Raw genomic sequence first — 21,351 nt, forward strand, 5'->3', positions numbered from 1 at the left:
TCTACTGAGAGGATAAGTGTAGTTGGAACAGGATGTCAGAGAGAGAGAGTGACAGGTCTACTGAGAGGATAAGTGTAGTTGGAACAGGATGTCAGAGAGAGAGAGTGACAGGTCTACTGAGAGGATAAGTGTAGTTGGAACAGGATGTCAGAAAGAGAGATGTCTCCTTTGTTATCTGAACTTAGACTGAACAAGTTTGTCCTTCTGAAGAATACAGAAAACATGTTGCATCGCAACTCCATTTTGGCAGCAGTGGTGCACTGACATACCAGTCTAGTGCACCACTTCATCCTTCAGTTGTCTGCTAATTATAGAACCCAAACATCCTATTCATTCTTCGTATCTGTTTGAAAGTGGTTTCTTACCCCTCTTTCTTAACGTTATCCTTTAAAGAAAGCCCTCAGACACTCACTTCTTCAGACAAGATCACACATTGTATTTGGCAATTCTTTTGAAACAAGTTACAGATAAAAACATTTCAGTTGGTTGCCAAGTGGTTCGCGGAGAGGGAGCGTCATCGTCATTCTAGGTTTTGAACAGAAACAGCCACCAGACAGAATTACTGCGACCCAAAAGGCTGTTACCTAAATAGGGCACTACTTTTGACCGGAGCCCTGTGGGTGTCCCTGTAGGGGGGCCCTGCTCAAAAGTAGTGTCCTATTTAGGGAATAGAATGCCTTTTGGGACGTACCACCAGAAGTAGGTCTACATCAACAGTGTCAAACATCAACAAATAGGGGATCGAGAGAGCCCAGTTCTATAATAATTACATACCTTTATCTTCTAAAAATATAGAAACTGAATGTATTAAAAAAAATCTCTATATTATACAGCTTTGTTTTATAGAGCCTACGCTAGTCTCCTCGGTTTGGGTAAAATATGTACAATGTCCCTTCGTTAGTTTGTTTGGATGGTATTTCATTTTAATATTTATACGCTCGTATTTGTTCTTTTTCCCCCCCAAACAATCTCTCTCCTCAAAATATTTTGAAAATAAAATCTCAAGTGTCCATTTCGTTTTTTACTTTGACGTCTCCTGCAAGGATGGTGCTGATTTCTCCTTGCATGAAAGCCCACGGTACGTTAGAGCCGACCAACGGACACTTCTCCCCGCTGGGACAGTACACCTCCCCGGTGGCCCCTTGCTGTTCGATGCTCTCCCGCGAGCACGGGAAACAGAACTTGTGCGAAGGTACCGACGGACACTGAACAAAATGGGTGTCCTCTAACCTCTGGTCACAGAGCGTGCAGCAGAGAGATACACTCCCGGGTACTGACGAGTCCGCAATGCTTTGATGCCCTTGATCTATCATTCCTCCCCCTGGCACGTGATGTGTCCCCACAATACCGGATGCCTCTTTACCCTGCGCGGGACGGCGGTTCTGGTTCATGGAGGAAGGAGAGAGCGGGCTACTGCTGTTGCGGCGCGTGGTGGAGTGGACCTGGTCTTTGGGCGAACTGTTCCCGCCACCACCGGCGTTGTCTGCCGCGAGGATCAGCGCCGCCATGGGGGACTGGCCGTTCTGCGCAGCTTCCGGTGGGGTGGTGCGTGAATGGGGGGATATCGTGGGGGGAATGGAAGAGAAGCTTGGTGGCGGTCCCGGGGTCATTTTATGTCCGTCACGGTCAGATGGTGGACCCGGTAACCACTGCTGTTTGTCCTCTCCGTTATGCTTGGAGGCGGTTCCCTCTCTCTCCCCCTCAGGGTCCGGCGATGCTTTCCTCTTCATAGTCCGCGGGTGTTTCCCCCTGTCTGAAGGAAGGAAATGGTTAAACATGAACAAGGCTGAGTTAGAGACAATATGGACAGATGATGGTCATGAACAAGGCTGAGTTAGAGAGAGACAATATGGACAGATGATGATCATGATGAAGGCAGATGATGATCATGAAGAAGGCTGAGTTAGAGAGAGACAACATGGACAGATGATGATCATGAAGAAGGCTGAGTTAGAGACAACATGGACAGATGATGATCATGATGAAGGCAGATGATGATCATGAAGAAGGCTGAGTTAGAGACAATATGGACAGATGATGATCATGAAGAAGGCTGGGTTAGAGAGACAACAACTCTTTGCTAGGCTTACCATTTAAATGAAATAGACTTGTGAGATTTGCTAAAAAAAAATTCTCATGACAAACATACAACAAGTCCAGATTAGAAGTGCATATGGAGAGTATGTCCCAGGTTAAACCCTTTGTTACATACTAGCGCACTTCAAACCAAATAGATTTACATTTTTTTTGTAGTGACACAAACACTCCCACAAGTCATGCTTAAAAAAGTGCTTTGTGGGATTATGTATTTATTAGTATATAATTTGCTATTGTTAAGAAAAAAAATGCAAATCTGACAAGTCTATTTCATTTGAATGGTATGCCTAGCAAAGAGTTGACGTTAAATTATTTCCATATGCATATTATGCATGACTTGTCTGTCTGAGTCATGAGAAAATGCAACATTTATTTGTATTGAACTGTAAGCATGTGGTCTAGACGATGTAGCAAAGGGTAAATATGCTGAAAAATCTACTGTACTGGAAAAAACAACCCCAGCCATACATCCAGCCAGCCAGCCAGCCAGCCAGCCATACATCCATACATCCAGCCAGCCAGCCAGCCAGCCAGCCAGCCAGCCATACATCCAGCCAGCCATACATCCATACATCCAGCCAGCCAGCCATACATCCAGCCAGCCAGCCATACATCCAGCCAGCCAGCCATACATCCAGCCAGCCAGCCATACAGCCATACATCCATACATCCAGCCAGCCAGCCATACATCCAGCCAGCCAGCCATAAATCCATACATCCAGCCAGCCAGCCATACATCCATACATCCATCCATCCAGCCATACATCCATACATCCAGCCAGCCATACATCCAGCCAGCCAGCCAGCCATACATCCAGCCATACATCCAGCCAGCCAGCCAGCCATACATCCATACATCCAGCCAGCCATACATCCAGCCAGCCAGCCAGCCATACATCCATACATCCATACATCCAGCCAGCCAGCCAGCCATACATCCATACATCCATACATCCATACATCCAGCCAGCCATACATCCATCCATCCATCCAGCCAGCCAGCCATACATCCATACATCCAGCCAGCCAGCCATACATCCAGCCAGCCAGCCAGCCAGCCAGCCAGCCATACATCCATACATCCAGCCAGCCATACATCCAGCCAGCCATACATCCATACATCCAGCCAGCCAGCCATACATCCAGCCAGCCATACATCCATCCAGCCAGCCAGCCATACATCCATACATCCAGCCAGCCAGCCATACATCCAGCCAGCCAGCCAGCCAGCCAGCCATACATCCATACATCCAGCCATACATCCATACATCCAGCCAGCCAGCCATACATCCAGCCAGCCAGCCAGCCATACATCCATACATCCAGCCAGCCATACATCCATACATCCAGCCAGCCAGCCATACATCCATACATCCAGCCAGCCAGCCATACATCCATACATCCAGCCATACATCCAGCCATACATCCATCCATACATACATCCAGCCAGCCAGCCATACATCCAGCCAGCCAGCCTGCCATACATCCAGCCAGCCAGCCATACATCCAGCCAGCCAGCCATACATCCATACATCCATACATCCAGCCAGCCATACATCCAGCCAGCCAGCCATACATCCATACATCCAGCCATACATCCAGCCAGCCAGCCATACATCCAGCCAGCCAGCCAGCCATACATACATCCAGCCAGCCAGCCAGCCAGCCATACATCCATACATCCAGCCAGCCAGCCATACAGCCAGCCAGCCAGCCATACATCCAGCCAGCCAGCCAGCCAGCCATACATCCAGCCAGCCAGCCAGCCATACATCCATACATCCAGCCAGCCATACATCCAGCCAGCCAGCCAGCCATACATCCATACATCCAGCCAGCCATACATCCATACATCCAGCCAGCCATACATCCATACATCCAGCCAGCCAGCCAGCCATACATCCATACATCCATCCAGCCATACATCCATACATCCAGCCAGCCAGCCATACATCCAGCCAGCCAGCCATACATCCATACATCCAGCCAGCCATACATCCAGCCAGCCAGCCAGCCATACATCCATACATCCAGCCAGCCAGCCATACATCCAGCCAGCCAGCCATACATCCATACATCCAGCCAGCCAGCCAGCTATACATCCATACATCCAGCCAGCCAGCCATACATCCAGCCAGCCAGCCATACATCCATACATCCAGCCAGCCAGCCAGCCAGCCATACAGCCATACATCCATACATCCAGCCAGCCAGCCAGCCATACATCCAGCCAGCCAGCCAGCCAGCCATACATCCATACATCCAGCCAGCCAGCCAGCCAGCCATACATCCAGCCATACATCCAGCCAGCCAGCCAGCCATACATCCATACATCCAGCCAGCCAGTCATACATCCAGCCAGCCAGCCATACATCCAGCCAGCCAGCCATACATCCAGCCATACATCCATACATCCAGCCATACATCCATCCATCCAGCCATCCATTAAGCCAGCCAGCCAGCCATCCATCCAGCCATACATCCATCCAGCCAGCCATACATCCATCCATCCATCCAGCCATCCATTAAGCCAGCCAGCCAGCCAGCCATCCAACCAGCCATCCATCCATCCAGCCAGCCATACATCCATCCATCCAGCCATCCATTAAGCCAGCCAGCCAGCCATCCATCCAGCCAGCCATACATCCAGCCAGCCATACATCCAGCCAGCCAGCCAGCCATACATCCATACATCCAGCCATACATCCAGCCAGCCAGCCAGCCATACATCCATACATCCAGCCAGCCATACATCCAGCCAGCCAGCCAGCCATACATCCATACATCCATACATCCAGCCAGCCAGCCAGCCATACATCCATACATCCATACATCCATACATCCAGCCAGCCATACATCCATACATCCAGCCAGCCAGCCATACATCCAGCCAGCCAGCCAGCCAGCCAGCCAGCCATACATCCATACATCCAGCCAGCCATACATCCAGCCAGCCATACATCCATACATCCAGCCAGCCAGCCATACATCCAGCCAGCCATACATCCATCCAGCCAGCCAGCCATACATCCATACATCCAGCCAGCCAGCCATACATCCAGCCAGCCAGCCAGCCAGCCATACATCCAGCCATACATCCATACATCCAGCCAGCCAGCCAGCCATACATCCAGCCAGCCAGCCAGCCATACATCCATACATACATCCAGCCAGCCATACATCCATACATCCAGCCAGCCAGCCATACATCCATACATCCAGCCAGCCAGCCATACATCCATACATCCAGCCATACATCCAGCCATACATCCATCCATACATACATCCAGCCAGCCAGCCATACATCCAGCCAGCCAGCCAGCCATACATCCATACATCCAGCCAGCCAGCCATACATCCAGCCAGCCAGCCTGCCATACATCCAGCCAGCCAGCCAGCCATACATCCAGCCAGCCAGCCATACATCCATACATCCATACATCCAGCCAGCCATACATCCAGCCAGCCAGCCATACATCCATACATCCAGCCATACATCCAGCCAGCCAGCCATACATCCAGCCAGCCAGCCAGCCATACATACATCCAGCCAGCCAGCCAGCCAGCCATACATACATACATACATCCAGCCAGCCAGCCAGCCATACATCCAGCCAGCCAGCCATACATCCAGCCAGCCAGCCAGCCAGCCATACATCCAGCCAGCCAGCCAGCCATACATCCATACATCCAGCCAGCCAGCCAGCCATACATCCAGCCAGCCAGCCAGCCATACATCCATACATCCAGCCAGCCATACATCCATACATCCAGCCAGCCATACATCCATACATCCAGCCAGCCAGCCAGCCATACATCCATACATCCATCCAGCCATACATCCATACATCCAGCCAGCCAGCCATACATCCAGCCAGCCAGCCATACATCCATACATCCAGCCAGCCAGCCATACATCCAGCCAGCCATACATCCATACATCCAGCCAGCCAGCCAGCCAGCCAGCCATACATCCATACATCCAGCCAGCCAGCCATACATCCATCCAGCCAGCCAGCCAGCCATACATCCATACATCCAGCCAGCCAGCCATACATCCAGCCAGCCAGCCATACATCCATACATCCAGCCAGCCAGCCAGCCATACATCCATACATCCAGCCAGCCAGCCAGCCAGCCATACATCCATACATCCAGCCAGCCAGCCAGCCAGCCATACAGCCATACATCCATACATCCAGCCAGCCAGCCAGCCATACATCCAGCCAGCCAGCCAGCCAGCCATACATCCATACATCCAGCCAGCCAGCCATACATCCAGCCATACATCCAGCCAGCCAGCCAGCCATACATCCATACATCCAGCCAGCCAGTCATACATCCAGCCAGCCAGCCATACATCCAGCCAGCCAGCCATACATCCAGCCATACATCCATACATCCAGCCATACATCCATCCATCCAGCCATCCATTAAGCCAGCCAGCCAGCCATCCATCCAGCCATACATCCATCCAGCCAGCCATACATCCATCCATCCATCCAGCCATCCATTAAGCCAGCCAGCCAGCCAGCCAGCCATCCATCCATCCAGCCAGCCATCCATCCATCCATCCAGCCATCCATTAAGCCAGCCAGCCAGCCATCCATCCAGCCAGCCAGCCATCCATCCAGCCATCAAGCCATCCATCCAGCCAGCCATCCATCCATCCAGCCATCCATCCAGCCATCCATCCATCCAGCCATCCATCCAGCCAGCCATACATCCAGCCATCCAGCACCAACCTGATTTAGAAGCAGCTCCGTTGTGCTGTTGCTCATAGCCCATCCCCCTCTGCTGCATGGCGGCATGGTCCTTCTTGAACCGGTTGTCGAACGTATGGAGAATCATCAAATCCCTGCCCGCTCTCCCCTTGTTCATCCACTCATCCGCCCGGGATTTATGATTCTCTATCTCCGGTGTCAGGCTGTCCGGTATGTGCTGCTTATCCTTCTCGTGCTGGTCACTGCAGGAGACCGAGACTAACCGTTTACCGCCGCCGTGCTCGTTGAGGCTACCTGCCATCAAACCGGACCCCGGGTTCCCCATCGCCATTGGACACACGGGTCTGCCGTTAACTACGTGTAACAAGGACATGTTCCCGTTCACCAGAGGCACTAGATTAGGAGGAATCGTGTTATTCCTTCGCGGATTGGGGCTCTGCCGGTTGAGCTCGGGTGGGTCGTCCGGTTTAGGAAATCCATTAGGTACCGGAATACCGTTAGCCTGTCTCCCAGACTGGTACTCCGTTCCCAGCCGCAGCGGACGGTCCAAGGTGGAGAGGGGGTAGCGGTCCAGGGGCTGGGACGGCCGGGATCCGGGGTCTCCTCCAGACCCGTGGTGGTTAGACTGGATCTCTTTCCCCGATCGCTGCTGCTGTTTCCCCGGTACCGGAGATCTCCCCTCCTGGAAACCGTGAGCCCGCTTCAGCTGCCGGGCTGTTTCTATCACAAACTCGATCCGGTCCGCTCCTTCGTAGTTAACACATCCCCTGCAGATCGGTTCGGTAAAATCCCAGATCATAGCCCAGGGCATGCGGGGCAGGTCGCATAAATAACAGGACTGCCTACGAGAAGCAGCTACCGTCGCGGACGACATAGCTTCCCTCTTCACCGAAAAACGGACCTTAAATCTCTCTCTCTCTCTCAAACCGGGTCTCTGTGTTAGAATCTATCCAATACGTTTTCAGAAAATATACACGGTTACTTCCTTCCGTTTCTGTAAAAACAAAACATGTGTCCTCGACTCCTCTCTACTCCCCGTCTGTCTCCGGACCTGATGGCAGCGGTGTGGACTGTTCTTTACTAGGTCGTAGGTGTGACCTGTCTCTCTCACTGCCGACTACCGCCTACCGCTCAGCCCAGTCCGGGTGTAGAGCAGCTCTGTCTCTCTCTCTCTGAACTGTGTTTCCAGCTTCAATATTCTATTGACTTGATTCTTCTACGCCAGTCCTCTTCTGGCGCATGCTCTGAAGCCAGCTTCTTCCTCCCACTTCTCTATTTAATCACTTGTTGAAGCTTTTTTCCAAGAAGCTCACATCAGCCAGACACACTGGGGGTGGGAGAGAAGAGAACGAGTTATACTGCTTTCTGCTGCAAGCATAGCCATGGGAAGGAGGGGTGCTGAGTGTGCTGCTGCACCCCCTGCTAAAACCAAATAAAACATTTATTAATATATATATTTATTTTTTTTAAACATTGAAACATTTCCCCCCCCCACATTTTACATTTTTTATTTTATTTATTTAATCTTTATTTAATGTCTGCAAGATTGAAACAGAAAAATATATCGACATAAGTATCTTCATTTTGTAAGGGATGGTTGTGACACTTTTTGTATTTTTGTCAATTTCTCAGAGATTGTACATTTAAAATGTGATACGAACAACTAAATCTGTCTGCTACAATTTGGTATTATCTCTCTATTATTATCTCTCTATTATTATCTCTCTATTATTATCTCTCTATTATTATCTCTCTAAATCACACAGACCAGGTGTGACTTTGGCTCAAATAAAGTGAGTAAAATGTTAGTTGTAACAGGGCTTGAGCAGGGCTTGAACAGGGCTTGAACAGGGCTTGAAGAGAGCTTGAACAGGGCTTGAACAGAGCTTGAATAGGGCTTGAACAGGGCTTGAACAGGGCTTGAAGAGGGCTTGAACAGGGCTTGAAGAGGGCTTGAAGAGAGCTTGAAGAGAGCTTGAACAGGGCTTGAAGAGAGCTTGAACAGGGCTTGAACAGGGCTTGAACAGGGCTTGAACAGGGCTTGAAGAGGGCTTGAAGAGGGCTTGAACAGAGCTTGAATAGGGCTTGAACAGGGCTTGAAGAGGGCTTGAAGAGGGCTTGGAGTGAACTGCAGCAGTCTGAAGAAAAGGCATGAGAACAGAATAACATTGCCATATTTAACATAAAATGTTTATTGTTTTTACGCTCCGTTAACCCCTAGAGTTGATGATCGAGCCCCTGGAAAATCTAATTAGCATAATAATCCTTCTGTTTAAGATAGAGATATCTGTTTTGAATGGGCTGCATCTCAATCCACTGCATCTGCAATGGCGGCCTTCCCCATCTGAGGTGGAAGGTGGCCGAGCTACATCCCATCTGAGGTGGAAGGTGGCTGAGCTACATCCCATCTGAGGTGGAAGGTGGCCGAGCTACATCCCATCTGAGGTGGAAGGTGGCTGAGCTACATCCCATCTGAGGTGGAAGGTGGCTGAGCTACATCCCATCTGAGGTGGAAGGTGGCCGAGCTACATCCCATCTGAGGTGGAAGGTGGCTGAGCTACATCCCATCTGAGGTGGAAGGTGGCCGAGCTACAGCAGCGTTTGTCAGACCAGGAGACATCCTGAAAATCGTCTTCTCAAGAAGATGTCTGTAGCATCCTAACGTTTGACCTACAAACTAGTATGACCACTCTATGGAAAGATGAGACTCTCACCAACACGTTTGTAACGTCCGAGCGTCCTAACGTCCGAGTGTCCTAACGACCTAATATTCTAGCGTCCTAACGACCTAACGTCCTAACATCCTAACTTCCTAACGACCTAGCGTCCTAACGACCTAACGTCCTAACTTCCTAACGTCCTAGCGTCCTAACGTCCGAGCGTCCTAACGTCCTAACGTCCGAGCGTCCTAACATCCTAACTTCCTAACGACCTAATGTCCTAACGACCTAACGTCCTAACGACCTAACGTCCTAACATCCTAACGTCCTAACTTCCTAACTTCCTAACGACCTAACGTCCTTTTGGTTTATTTTGTGACTATATGTTTTTCCATGTATGAATCTGTAATTCAATATGTTTCTATGGGCTGAGGCCAAATTCCATGTTTCATCAAACCATTGTTTATATATATTTGTTATACCTAAAGGGGTCCTAAAATTCAAAATCAAATAGCTGTGTGTGTGTGTGTGTGTGTGTGTGTGTGTGTGTGTGTGTGTGTGTGTGTGTGTGTGTGTATGAAACCTAGCTGCAGCAGACACCAAGCAGGATATTTTTAGCCCTCGTTACGCTCCGTAGAGGAAGTAAGATAGTAAGTCATGTAATAACGCCAACCATCCACCCCGCTTCGCCCCTACCCACCAACCATACGCCTCGCGCCTCGCCCCTACCCATCAACCCTCGACCTCGCCTCTCCCCTACCCACCAACCATCTGCCTCGCCTCACCGCTATCCACCAACCATCTGCCTCGCCCCTACCCACCAACCATCTGCCTCGCCTCGCCGCTATCCACCAACCATCTGCCTCGCCTCACCCCTACCCACCAACCATCTGCCTCGCCTCGCCGCTATCCACCAACCATCTGCCTCGCCTCGCCGCTATCCACCAACCATCTGCCTCGCCTCTACCCACCAACCATCTGCCTCGCCTCGCCCCTACCCACCAACCATCTGCCTCGCCTCGCCCCTACCCACCAACCATCCACCAAGCCCCTTATATTTTGGGTTCTGATTGGGTACAACAGCTGAACTAAGCTCATGAGGCATTTTTAAGTTATTTTCTTCAAGAATCAATGGTTACATATCTTTAATTTAATGGGAAAAACGGATGTAGCAACTGCTGATTTCCCCTGTAAGGTATGCTACTGTTGTTTGTCTATTAATCTGGTGCATCACAAGCCTTTCATGGGAATCCTCTTCTTGTTTAAACACCTTAATAACCCTGTGATTGACTGTATTTTATAATCCTGTTTCTATGATCTGTTTCCACTACCCTGTAGCCAGGTGGCTCTGGATAAAGGTGTCTGCCTAGCTTCCCAGTGTAGTTACCATTCCTCTCCACTAGATGGCAGCCAAAGCTGGTTGAAGTCACGACTCTACCAACTAGCAGTCCAGTGTAGTTACCATTCCTCTCCACTAGATGGCAGCCAAAGCTAGTTGAAGTCACGACTCTACCAACTAGCAGTCCAGTGTAGTTACCATTCCTCTCCACTAGATGGCAGCCAAAGCTAGTTGAAGTCACGACTCTACCAACTAGCAGTCCAGTGTAGTTACCATTCCTCTCCACTAGATGGCAGCCAAAGCTAGTTGAAGTCACGACTCTACCAACTAGCAGTCCAGTGTAGTTACCATTCCTCTCCACTAGATGGCAGCCAAAGCTAGTTGAAGTCACGACTCTACCAACTAGCAGTCCAGTGTAGTTACCATTCCTCTCCACTAGATGGCAGCCAAAGCTAGTTGAAGTCACGACTCTACCAACTAGCAGTCCAGTGTAGTTACCATTCCTCTCCACTAGATGGAAGCCAAAGCTGGTTGAAGTCACGACTCTACCAACAGGGACAGGGATTAGTGCACGTTGAAGGTAGTTTTATCTTCAAAGCAAGTTAATCTGGTTACGCTTTAACCTGTTGTTATAGTGGACAAGCTAACTAGTACAATTTTTTAACATAAGGCTCAGGCATTAGGTCTATGTCTTGAAAAAGATTACAGCAGGCTAGATTTACTAAATGAACTGGTTTTATTCAAACTTTAAGCCTATGTAAAAGCCACTTGCTTCTGGGGGCAGGGGTGCCCGCCAGGGATTTTGGGCCCCATGAAACGATAACACATTGGGGCCCCACCACCACAGGCCACACCAACCCTGCGCAATTGCCTGTAACCACAAACCTCCAGACCCCAATCGACCCATTCAAAGCTTTAAATAACTCTAGCTTTGCAGCCTTGCAACTCTCTTGTAGTCCAATATTTACTGTGAGACATGTACTGACAGTGAGCTGTGAAAATATAACACTGTGCAGACATGCATGTAACATTCTGCATACAGTGGAATTCACTATTTGATGGAAGACTGATGCCCTCTATAAGAAATGTGCTAAAGGACATCTTTTACAGTGTAAATGTCATTTTAATGGTAAAATTATTGAATGGAAAACTCTCTTAACATTAATGAATAACTTAAAAGAAATATAACTTAAATATATGTTAACCTCTTCAATTAAAATAAGTTAACATTATCATCTATAGAATGATATAACAAACAAAGCAATAAAATCGGCAGCAGATGTTTGGACTAAGTACCAACTAGACAATCAGCAGCTGGAAAAGTGGAAATGAAAAGGCCTGATGGTGGCGCTAGAGGAAAGGTCAAGAGGTCACCAAATCAACAGGTTTCTTCCACTTGGGGTCTTGATTGTAAACAACACATTTTATGGCAATCCAGCCATTACTTTGAGATATATCCTGTTCTCAGCCTGTTCTCAGCCTGTTCTCAGCCTGCCTGTTCTCAGCCTGCCTGTTCTCAGCCTGCCTGTTCTCAGCCTGCCTGTTCTCAGCCTGCCTGTTCTCAGCCTGCCTGTTCTCAGCCTGCCTGTTCTCAGCCTGCCTGTTCTCTGCCTGCCTGTTCTCAGCCTGCCTGTTCTCAGCCTGCCTGTTCTCAGCCTGCCTGTTCTCTGCCTGTTCTCAGTCTGTTCTCAGTCTGTCCTCAGCCTGTTCTCAGCCTGTTCTCAGCCTGTTCTCAGCCTGCCTGTTCTCAGCCTGTTCTCAGCCTGCCTGTTCTCAGCCTGTTCTCAGCCTGCCTGTTCTCAGTCTGTTCTCAGTCTGTCCTCAGCCTGTTCTCAGCCTGTTCTCTGCCTGTTCTCAGCCTGTTCTCAGCCTGTTCTCAGCCTGTTCTCAGTCTGTTCTCAGTCTGTCCTCAGCCTGTTCTCAGCCTGTTCTCTGCCTGTTCTCAGCCTGTTCTCAGCCTGCCTGTTCTCAGCCTGCCTGTTCTCAGCCTGTTCTCAGCCTGCCTGTTCTCAGCCTGTTCTCAGCCTGCCTGTTCTCAGCCTGCCTGTTCTCAGCCTGCCTGTTCTCAGCCTGCCTGTTCTCTGCCTGTTCTCAGTCTGTTCTCAGTCTGTCCTCAGCCTGTTCTCAGCCTGTTCTCAGCCTGTTCTCTGCCTGTTCTCAGCCTGTTCTCAGCCTGCCTGTTCTCAGCCTGTTCTCAGCCTGCCTGTTCTCAGCCTGTTCTCAGCCTGCCTGTTCTCAGCCTGCCTGTTCTCAGTCTGTTCTCAGTCTGTCCTCAGTCTGTCCTCAGCCTGTTCTCTGCCTGTTCTCTGCCTGTTCTCTGCCTGTTCTCAGCCTGTTCTCAGCCTGTTCTCAGTCTGTTCTCAGTCTGTCCTCAGCCTGTTCTCAGCCTGTTCTCTGCCTGTTCTCAGCCTGTTCTCAGCCTGTCTGTTCTCAGCCTGCCTGTTCTCAGCCTGCCTGTTCTCAGCCTGTTCTCAGCCTGCCTGTTCTCAGCCTGTTCTCAGCCTGCCTGTTCTCAGCCTGCCTGTTCTCAGCCTGTCTGTTCTCAGCCTGCCTGTTCTCAGCCTGTTCTCAGCCTGCCTGTTCTCAGCCTGTCTGTTCTCAGCCTGCCTGTTCTCAGCCTGTTCTCAGCCTGCCTGTTCTCAGCCTGCCTGTTCTCAGCCTGCCTGTTCTCAGCCTGCCTGTTCTCAGCCTGCCTGTTCTCAGCCTGTTCTCAGCCTGCCTGTTCTCAGCCTGTTCTCAGCCTGCCTGTTCTCAGCCTGCCTGTTCTCAGCCTGTCTGTTCTCAGCCTGCCTGTTCTCAGCCTGTTCTCAGCCTGCCTGTTCTCAGCCTGCCTGTTCTCAGCCTGCCTGTTCTCAGCCTGCCTGTTCTCAGCCTGCCTGTTCTCAGCCTGTTCTCAGCCTGCCTGTTCTCAGCCTGTTCTCAGCCTGCCTGTTCTCAGCCTGCCTGTTCTCAGCCTGCCTGTTCTCAGCCTGCCTGTTCTCAGCCTGTTCTCAGCCTGCCTGTTCTCAGCCTGTTCTCAGCCTGCCTGTTCTCAGCCTGCCTGTTCTCAGCCTGTTCTCAGCCTGCCTGTTCTCAGCCTGTTCTCAGCCTGCCTGTTCTCAGCCTGTTCTCAGCCTGCCTGTTCTCAGCCTGTTCTCAGCCTGCCTGTTCTCAGCCTGCCTGTTCTCAGCCTGTCTGTTCTCAGCCTGTCTGTTCTCAGCCTGCCTGTTCTCAGCCTGTTCTCAGCCTGTTCTCAGTCTGTTCTCAGTCTGTTCTCAGTCTGTCCTCAGCCTGTTCTCTGCCTGTTCTCTGCCTGTTCTCTGCCTGTTCTCTGCCTGTTCTCTGCCTGTTCTCTGCCTGTTCTCAGCCTGTTCTCAGTCTGTTCTCAGTCTGTTCTCTGCTCCTCTCTCTCTCTCTCTCTGGAGACATCCCCCATGCTGCTCCCTACTGCTCCTCTCTCTCTCTGGAGACATCCCCCATGCTGCTCCCTACTGCTCCTCTCTCTCTCTGGAGACATCCCCCATGCTGCTCCCTACTGCTCCTCTCTCTCTCTCTCTCTCTCTCTCTCTCTCTCTCTCTGGAGACATCCCCCATGCTGCTCCCTACTGCTCCTCTCTCTCTCTCTCTCTGGAGACATCCCCCATGCTGCTCCCCTACTGCTCCTCTCTCTCTGGAGACATCCCCCATGCTGCTCCTCTCTCTCTCTCTGGAGACATCCCCCATGCTGCTCCCTACTGCTCCTCTCTCTCTCTCTCTCTCTCTCTCTCTCTCTCTCTCTGGAGACATCCCCCATGCTGCTCCCTACTGCTCCTCTCTCTCTCTCTCTCTGGAGACATCCCCATGCTGCTCACTACTGCTCCTCTCTCTCTCTGGAGACATCCCCATGCTGCTCCCTACTGCTCCTCTCTCTCTCTGGAGACATCCCCCATGCTGCTCCCTACTGCTCCTCTCTCTCTCTGGAGACATCCCCCATGCTGCTCCATACTGCTCCTCTCTCTCTCTCTCTGGAGACATCCCCCATGCTGCTCCCTACTGCTCCTCTCTCTCTCTGGAGACATCCCCCATGCTGCTCCCTACTGCTCCTCTCTCTCTCTGGAGACATCCCCCATGCTGCTCCCTACTGCTCCTCTCTCTCTCTCTCTCTCTGGAGACATCCCCCATGCTGCTCCCTACTGCTCCTCTCTCTCTCTGGAGACATCCCCCATGCTGCTCCCTACTGCTCCACCTCTCTCTCTTTGGAGACATCCCCCATGCTGCTCCCTACTGCTCCTCTCTCTCTGTCTGGAGACATCCCCCATGCTGCTCCCTACTGCTCCTCTCTCTCTCTCTCTGGAGACCTATGCTGCTCGCTCCCTCATAAAGAATTTTCTATGAAACTCAGCCTGGGGATCTGTATTTAAATAGTGAAGAAATGACATGTCCTCTCTAAAGCAAACAGATCTGCCAGCTGTCCAGCGTGAGACCATTAGAGAGCATGACAAGTGTTTCCAGGTAACATTCTAATAACATATTACACTGTGGTAAACAGGCAGATCTTTACCACAACCCAAACATCTCTGAAATGAAAAGAGAGAAAAGGATGAGGGGATGAGGGAGACGGTGAGAACAGAGAGATGCGGGATGAGAGAAAGAATAGCAGTGTTTAAAGAGATCCTCTTCCTGCTGGCGTCAGATATTTGTCTGTCTGTCATCTCCTGTTTAAATAAATGGAGGAACACAGCTGCTGCTGCTGTAAGCTCAACTTTGAGGTAATCAGAACCCAAATTACACTCGAATCGCGTCATGATCAGTTTCCATGACAACCCATCAGAATGCTCAAACGGAGCGTGCCAGGAGACAGAAACGCTAGGAAGCTCAACAGAACTCCTGCCAGGAGACAGAAACGCTAGGAAGCTCAACAGAACTCCTGCCAGGAGACAGAAACGCTAGGAAGCTCAACAGAACTCCTGCCAGGAGACAGAAACGCTAGGAAGCTCAACAGAACTCCTGCCAGGAGACAGAAACGCTAGGAAGCTCAACAGAACTCCTGCCAGGAGACAGAAACGCTAGGAAGCTCAACAGAACTCCTGCCAGGAGACAGAAACGCTAGGAAGCTCAACAGAACTCCTGCCAGGAGACAGAAACGCTAGGAAGCTCAACAGAACTCCTGCCAGGAGACAGAAACACTAGGAAGCTCAACAGAACTCCTGCCAGGAGACAGAAACACTAGGAAGCTCAACAGAACTCCTGCCAGGAGACAGAAACACTAGGAAGCTCAACAGAACTCCTGCCAGGAGACAGAAACACTAGGAAGCTCAACAGAACTCCTGCCAGGAGACAGAAACACTAGGAAGCTCAACAGAACTCCTGCCAGGAGACAGAAACACTAGGAAGCTCAACAGAACTCCTGCCAGGAGACAGAAACACTAGGAAGCTCAACAGAACTCCTGCCAGGAGACAGAAACGCTAGGAAGCTCAACAGAACTCCTGCCAGGAGACAGAAACACTAGGAAGCTCAACATAACACCTGCCAGGAGACAGAAACACTAGGAAGCTCAACATAACACCTGCCAGGAGACAGAAACACTAGGAAGCTCAACAGAACTCCTGCCAGGAGACAGAAACACTAGGAAGCTCAACAGAACTCCTGCCAGGAGACAGAAACACTAGGAAGCTCAACAGAACTCCTGCCAGGAGACAGAAACACTAGGAAGCTCAACAGAACTCCTGCCAGGAGACAGAAACACTAGGAAGCTCAACAGAACTCCTGCCAGGAGACAGAAACACTAGGAAGCTCAACAGAACACCTGCCAGGAGACAGAAACACTAGGAAGCTCAACAGAACTCCTGCCAGGAGACAGAAACACTAGGAAGCTCAACAGAACTCCTGCCAGGAGACAGAAACACTAGGAAGCTCAACAGAACTCCTGCCAGGAGACAGAAACACTAGGAAGCTCAACAGAACACCTGCCAGGAGACAGAAACACTAGGAAGCTCAACAGAACTCCTGCCAGGAGACAGAAACACTAGGAAGCTCAACATAACACCTGCCAGGAGACAGAAACACTAGGAAGCTCAACAGAACTCCTGCCAGGACCTGTTGAACCCTCAACAACCACTGTGATTATTATTATTTGACCCTTGGATGGTGTTCTTCGGTTTGCTAGCATCCCCCTTTTTCCTCCAAACATAACGATGGTCATTATGGCCAAACAGTTCTATTTTTGTTTCATCAGACCAGAGGATATTTCTCTAAAAAGTATGATCTTTGTCCCCATGTGCAGTTGCAATCCGTAGTCTGGCTTTTTTGTATTCTGGTTTTGGAGCAGTGGCTTCTTCCTTGCTGAGTGGCCTTTCAGGTTATATCGATATAGGACTCGTTTTACTGTGGATATAGATACTTTTGTACCTGTTTCCTCGAGCATCTTCACAAGGTCCTTTGCTGTTGTTCTGGGATTGATTTGCACTTTTCGCACCAAAGTACGTTCATCTCTAGGAGACAGAACGTGTCTCCTTCCTGAGCAGTATGACGGCTGCGTGGTCCCATGGTGTTTATACTTGCGTAATCTTGTTTGTATAGAATAACGTGGTACCTTCAGGAGTTTGGAAATTGCTCCCAAGGATGAACCAGACTTGTGGAGGTCAAGGAACTTGAAGCTTTTGACCCTCTCCACTTTGATGTAGATAGGGGCTCCCTCTGCTGTCTCCTGTAGTCCACAATCCTTCATTTTGTTGACGTTGAGAGAGATGTTAATCCCCTGGTACCCCTCCGCCAGGGCACTAACCTCTTCCCTGTAGGCTGTCTAGTAATTGTTTGTAAGGTGGAGGGCTAGGGTGTCTGGTTAGGGTTAGGGTCTTACAGCCACAATCTGTATAATCTGCTTCTTGCTGTTTAGGGAGAGGCAAGATCTTTTTTTTTAAAGAAGCCTACAGTCAATCTTAGCTTTTTAACTAGCCCATCCATATGTTTACTTAAACATTAAATGTTTGTCAGTCCAAATACCCAAACATTTACAGGGGGGAACCCGATCGATGGGAGAACCATCCGAATATTAAATACGTCCATCTGAAACCTTTTTTGTGAGAATTAGAGAACAACATTTAGTCTTCTATCTATTCTTGTCCACAATAAGTACACGTTTTAAACCAACCAGGAAGTTCTGGGTGGCAGGTGGCCTAGCGGTTAGAGTACAATACATCCTTTGCCAATTGGCCTGGATCCTTTATTGTCGACACGGAGCCCCGCCCGATCCATCACGACTGGACTGCCGACGTGATCGCCCGATATGGTCTCAACAGGCTATTCTGTTACGATGTCGCCAAAGAACCATCTACTACCCCTGGCCCGCTAGCTTTTCTGAACGCCGTGTCCCCTGCTCGCCTAGCGTAGTAGTGACCACCGAACAGCACCCTGACTCACCTATTGCTGCTCTTTGGACCCTATGATCACTCAGCTACACAGCTGGTGCCCCCTGGACTGTTTCAATAACTCATTTTGTTTACCTGTCGGCCCCCAGCCTCGAACTCAGGTCCTGTGTGTACCTAACTGACCCGCTCTGCCCAGTCATCGCCATTTACCCGCTGTTGTCTTAACTCTCCTGATCAACACCTGTGATTGCTTTATGCCTCTCTCTAATGTCAATATGCCTTGTCTACTGCTGTCTTGGCTAGTTTTTATTGTTTTATTTCACTGTAGAGCCCTCAGTCCCGCTCAAAATGCCCTAGATTGCTCTTTCGTCCCACCCCACACACCTGGCTTAACTGGTGCCTCCAGAGACGAAACCTCTCTCATCGTCACGCAACGCATAGGTTTACCTCCACTGTACTCACATCCTACCATACCCTTGTCTGTACATTATGCCCTGAATCTATTCTACCACGCCCAGAAATCAGCTCCTTTTACTCTCTGTTCCCAACGCACTAGACGACCAGCTCTTATAGCTTTTAGCCGTACCCTTATCCTACTCCTCCTCTGTTCCTCTGGTGATGTAGAGGTTAATCCAGGCCCTGTAGCCCCCAGTACTACTCCTATTTCCCAGGCCCTATCATTTGTTGACTCCTGAAACCGTAAAAGTTTCATGCATGTTAACATCAGAAGTCTCTTCCCTAAGTTTGTTTTTTTTTCACTGCTTTAACACCCTCCGCCAACCCTGATGTCCTAGCCGTGTCTGAATCCTGGCTTAGGAAGGCCACCAAAAATTCTGAAATTTCCATTCCTAACTATAACATTTTCCGACAAAATAGAACTGCCAAAGGGGGTGGAGTTGCAATCTACTGCAGAGATACTGTCTTACTATCCAGGTCTGTGCCCAAATAGTTCGAGCTTCTACTTTTAAAATCCACCTTCCCAGAAATAAGTCGCTCACTGTTGCCGCTTGTTATAGACCCCCCTCAGCCCCCAGCTGTGCCCTGGACACCATATGTGAATAAATCGCCCCCCATTTATCTTTAGAATTTGTACTGTTAGGTAACCTAAACTGGGATATGCTTAACCCCGGCCGTCCTATAATCTAAGCTAGATGCCCTCAATCTCACACAAATTTTCATGGAACCTAACAGGTACGACCCTAAATCCGTAAACACGGGCACCCTCATAGATATCATCCTGACCAATCTGCCCTCTAAATACACCTCTGCTGTCTTCAACCAGGATATCAGCTAACACTGCCTCATTGCCTGCGTCCGTAATGGGTCTGCGGTCACCGTCACTGTCAAGCGCTCCCTAAAACACTTCAGCGAGGAGGCCTTTCTTATTGACCTGGCCCGGGTATCCTGGAAGGATATTGACCTCATTCCATCGGTAAAGGATGCCTGGTTAGTCTTTAAAAGTGCTTTCCTCACCATCTTAAATAAGCACGCCCCATTCAAAAAATTCAGAACCAGGAACAGATATAGCCCTTGGTTCACTGCAGACCTGACTGCCCTTGACCGACACAAAAACATCCTGTAGAGTACTGCATTAGCATCGAATATCCCCCGCAAAATGCAACTTTTCAGGGAAGTTAGGCACCAATATACACAGGTTAGGAAAGCAAAGGTTAGCTTTATCAGGCAGAACAGACAACTCCAGACAGACAACTCCAAAAAGTTCTGGGACACTGTAAAGTCCATGGAGAATAAGAGCACCTCCTCCCAGCTGCCAAGTGCACTGAGGCTAGGAAACACTGTCACCACCTATAAATCTACAATAATCGAGAATTTCAATAAGCATTTTTCTACAGCCGGCCATGCTTTCCACCTGGCTATCCCTACCCCGGCCAACAGCCCTGCACCCCCAGCAGCAAATTGCCCAAGCCCCCCCCCCCTTCTCCTTCACCCAAATCCAGATAGCTGATGTTCTGAAAGAGCTGCAAAATCTGGACCCCTACAAATCAGCCGGGCTAGACAATCTGGACCCTCTCTTTCTAAAATGATCTGCCGAAATTGTTGCAACCCCTATTACTAGCCTGTTCAACCTCTCTTTTGTATCGTCTGAGATCCCCAAATATTGGAAAGCTGCTGCGGTCATCCACCTCTTCAAAGGGGGAGACACACTAGACCCAATCTGTTACAGACCTAGATCTATCCTACCCTGCCTTTCTAAGGTCTTCGAAAGCCAAGTTAACAAACAGACCACCGACCATTTTGAATCCCACCGTACCTTCTCCGCTATGCAATCTGGTTTCCGAGCTGGTCATGGGTGCACCTCAGCCACGCTCAAGGTCCTAAACGATATCATAACCGCCATCGATATAAGACAATACTGTGCAGCCATATTCATCAACCTGGCCAAGGCTTTCGACTCTGTCAATCACCGCATTCTTATCAGCAGACTCAACAGCCTTGGTTTCTCAAGTGACAGCCTTGCATGATTCATCAATTACTTCTCAGACAGAGTTCAGTGTGTCAAATCGGAGGGCCTGTTGTCAGGACCTCTGGCAGTCTCTATGGGGGTGCCACAGGGTTCAATTCTCAGGCCGACTCTTTTCTCCGTATATATCAATGATGTCGCTCTTGCTGCTGGTGATTCTCTGATCCACCTCTACGCAGACGACACTATTCTGTATAGATCTGGCCCTTCTTTGGACAGACGAGGCTCCAGACGAGCTTCAATGCCATACAACTCTCCTTCCGTGGCCACCAACTGCTCTTAAATGCAAGTAAAACTAAGTGCATGCTCTTCAACCGATCACTGCCCGCATCTGCCCGCCTGTCTAGCATCACTACTCTGGGCGGTTCTGACTTAGAATATGTGGACAACTACAAATACCTAGGTGTCTGGTTAGACTGTAAACTCTCCTTCCAGACTCACATTAAGCATCTCCAATCCAAAATTAAATCTAGAATCGGCTTCCTATTTCTTAACAAAGCATCCTTCACTCATGCTGCCAAACATACCCTCATAAAACATACTATCCTACCGATACTTGACTTTGGCGATGTCATTTACAAAATAGCCTCCAACACTCTACTCAGCAAATTGGATGCAGTCTATCACAGTGCCATCCGTTTTGTTACCAAAGCCTCATATACTACCCACCACTGCGACCTGTACGCTCTCGTTGGCTGGCCCTCGCTTCATATTCGTCGCCAA

At 49.9% G+C, this 21,351-nt stretch overlaps 1 protein-coding gene across 1 annotated transcript; it reads right to left on the reverse strand.

The window, feature by feature from the left end:
* Positions 1-412: 412 nt before the first annotated feature.
* On the reverse strand, positions 413-8,076 carry LOC106590005 (interferon regulatory factor 2-binding protein 2-A). The gene is made up of 2 exons (XM_014180486.2): positions 6,843-8,076; positions 413-1,753 (listed from the first exon to the last, which is right to left on the reverse strand). Exons 1-2 carry the CDS (start codon positions 7,693-7,695, stop codon positions 1,002-1,004), a joined length of 1,605 nt encoding a protein of 534 aa, XP_014035961.2. The 5' UTR covers positions 7,696-8,076; the 3' UTR covers positions 413-1,001.
* Positions 8,077-21,351: the final 13,275 nt, after the last annotated feature.

This window comes from Salmo salar, chromosome ssa28, assembly GCF_905237065.1.
Source record: "Salmo salar chromosome ssa28, Ssal_v3.1, whole genome shotgun sequence".
Lineage (NCBI taxonomy): Eukaryota > Metazoa > Chordata > Actinopteri > Salmoniformes > Salmonidae > Salmo > Salmo salar.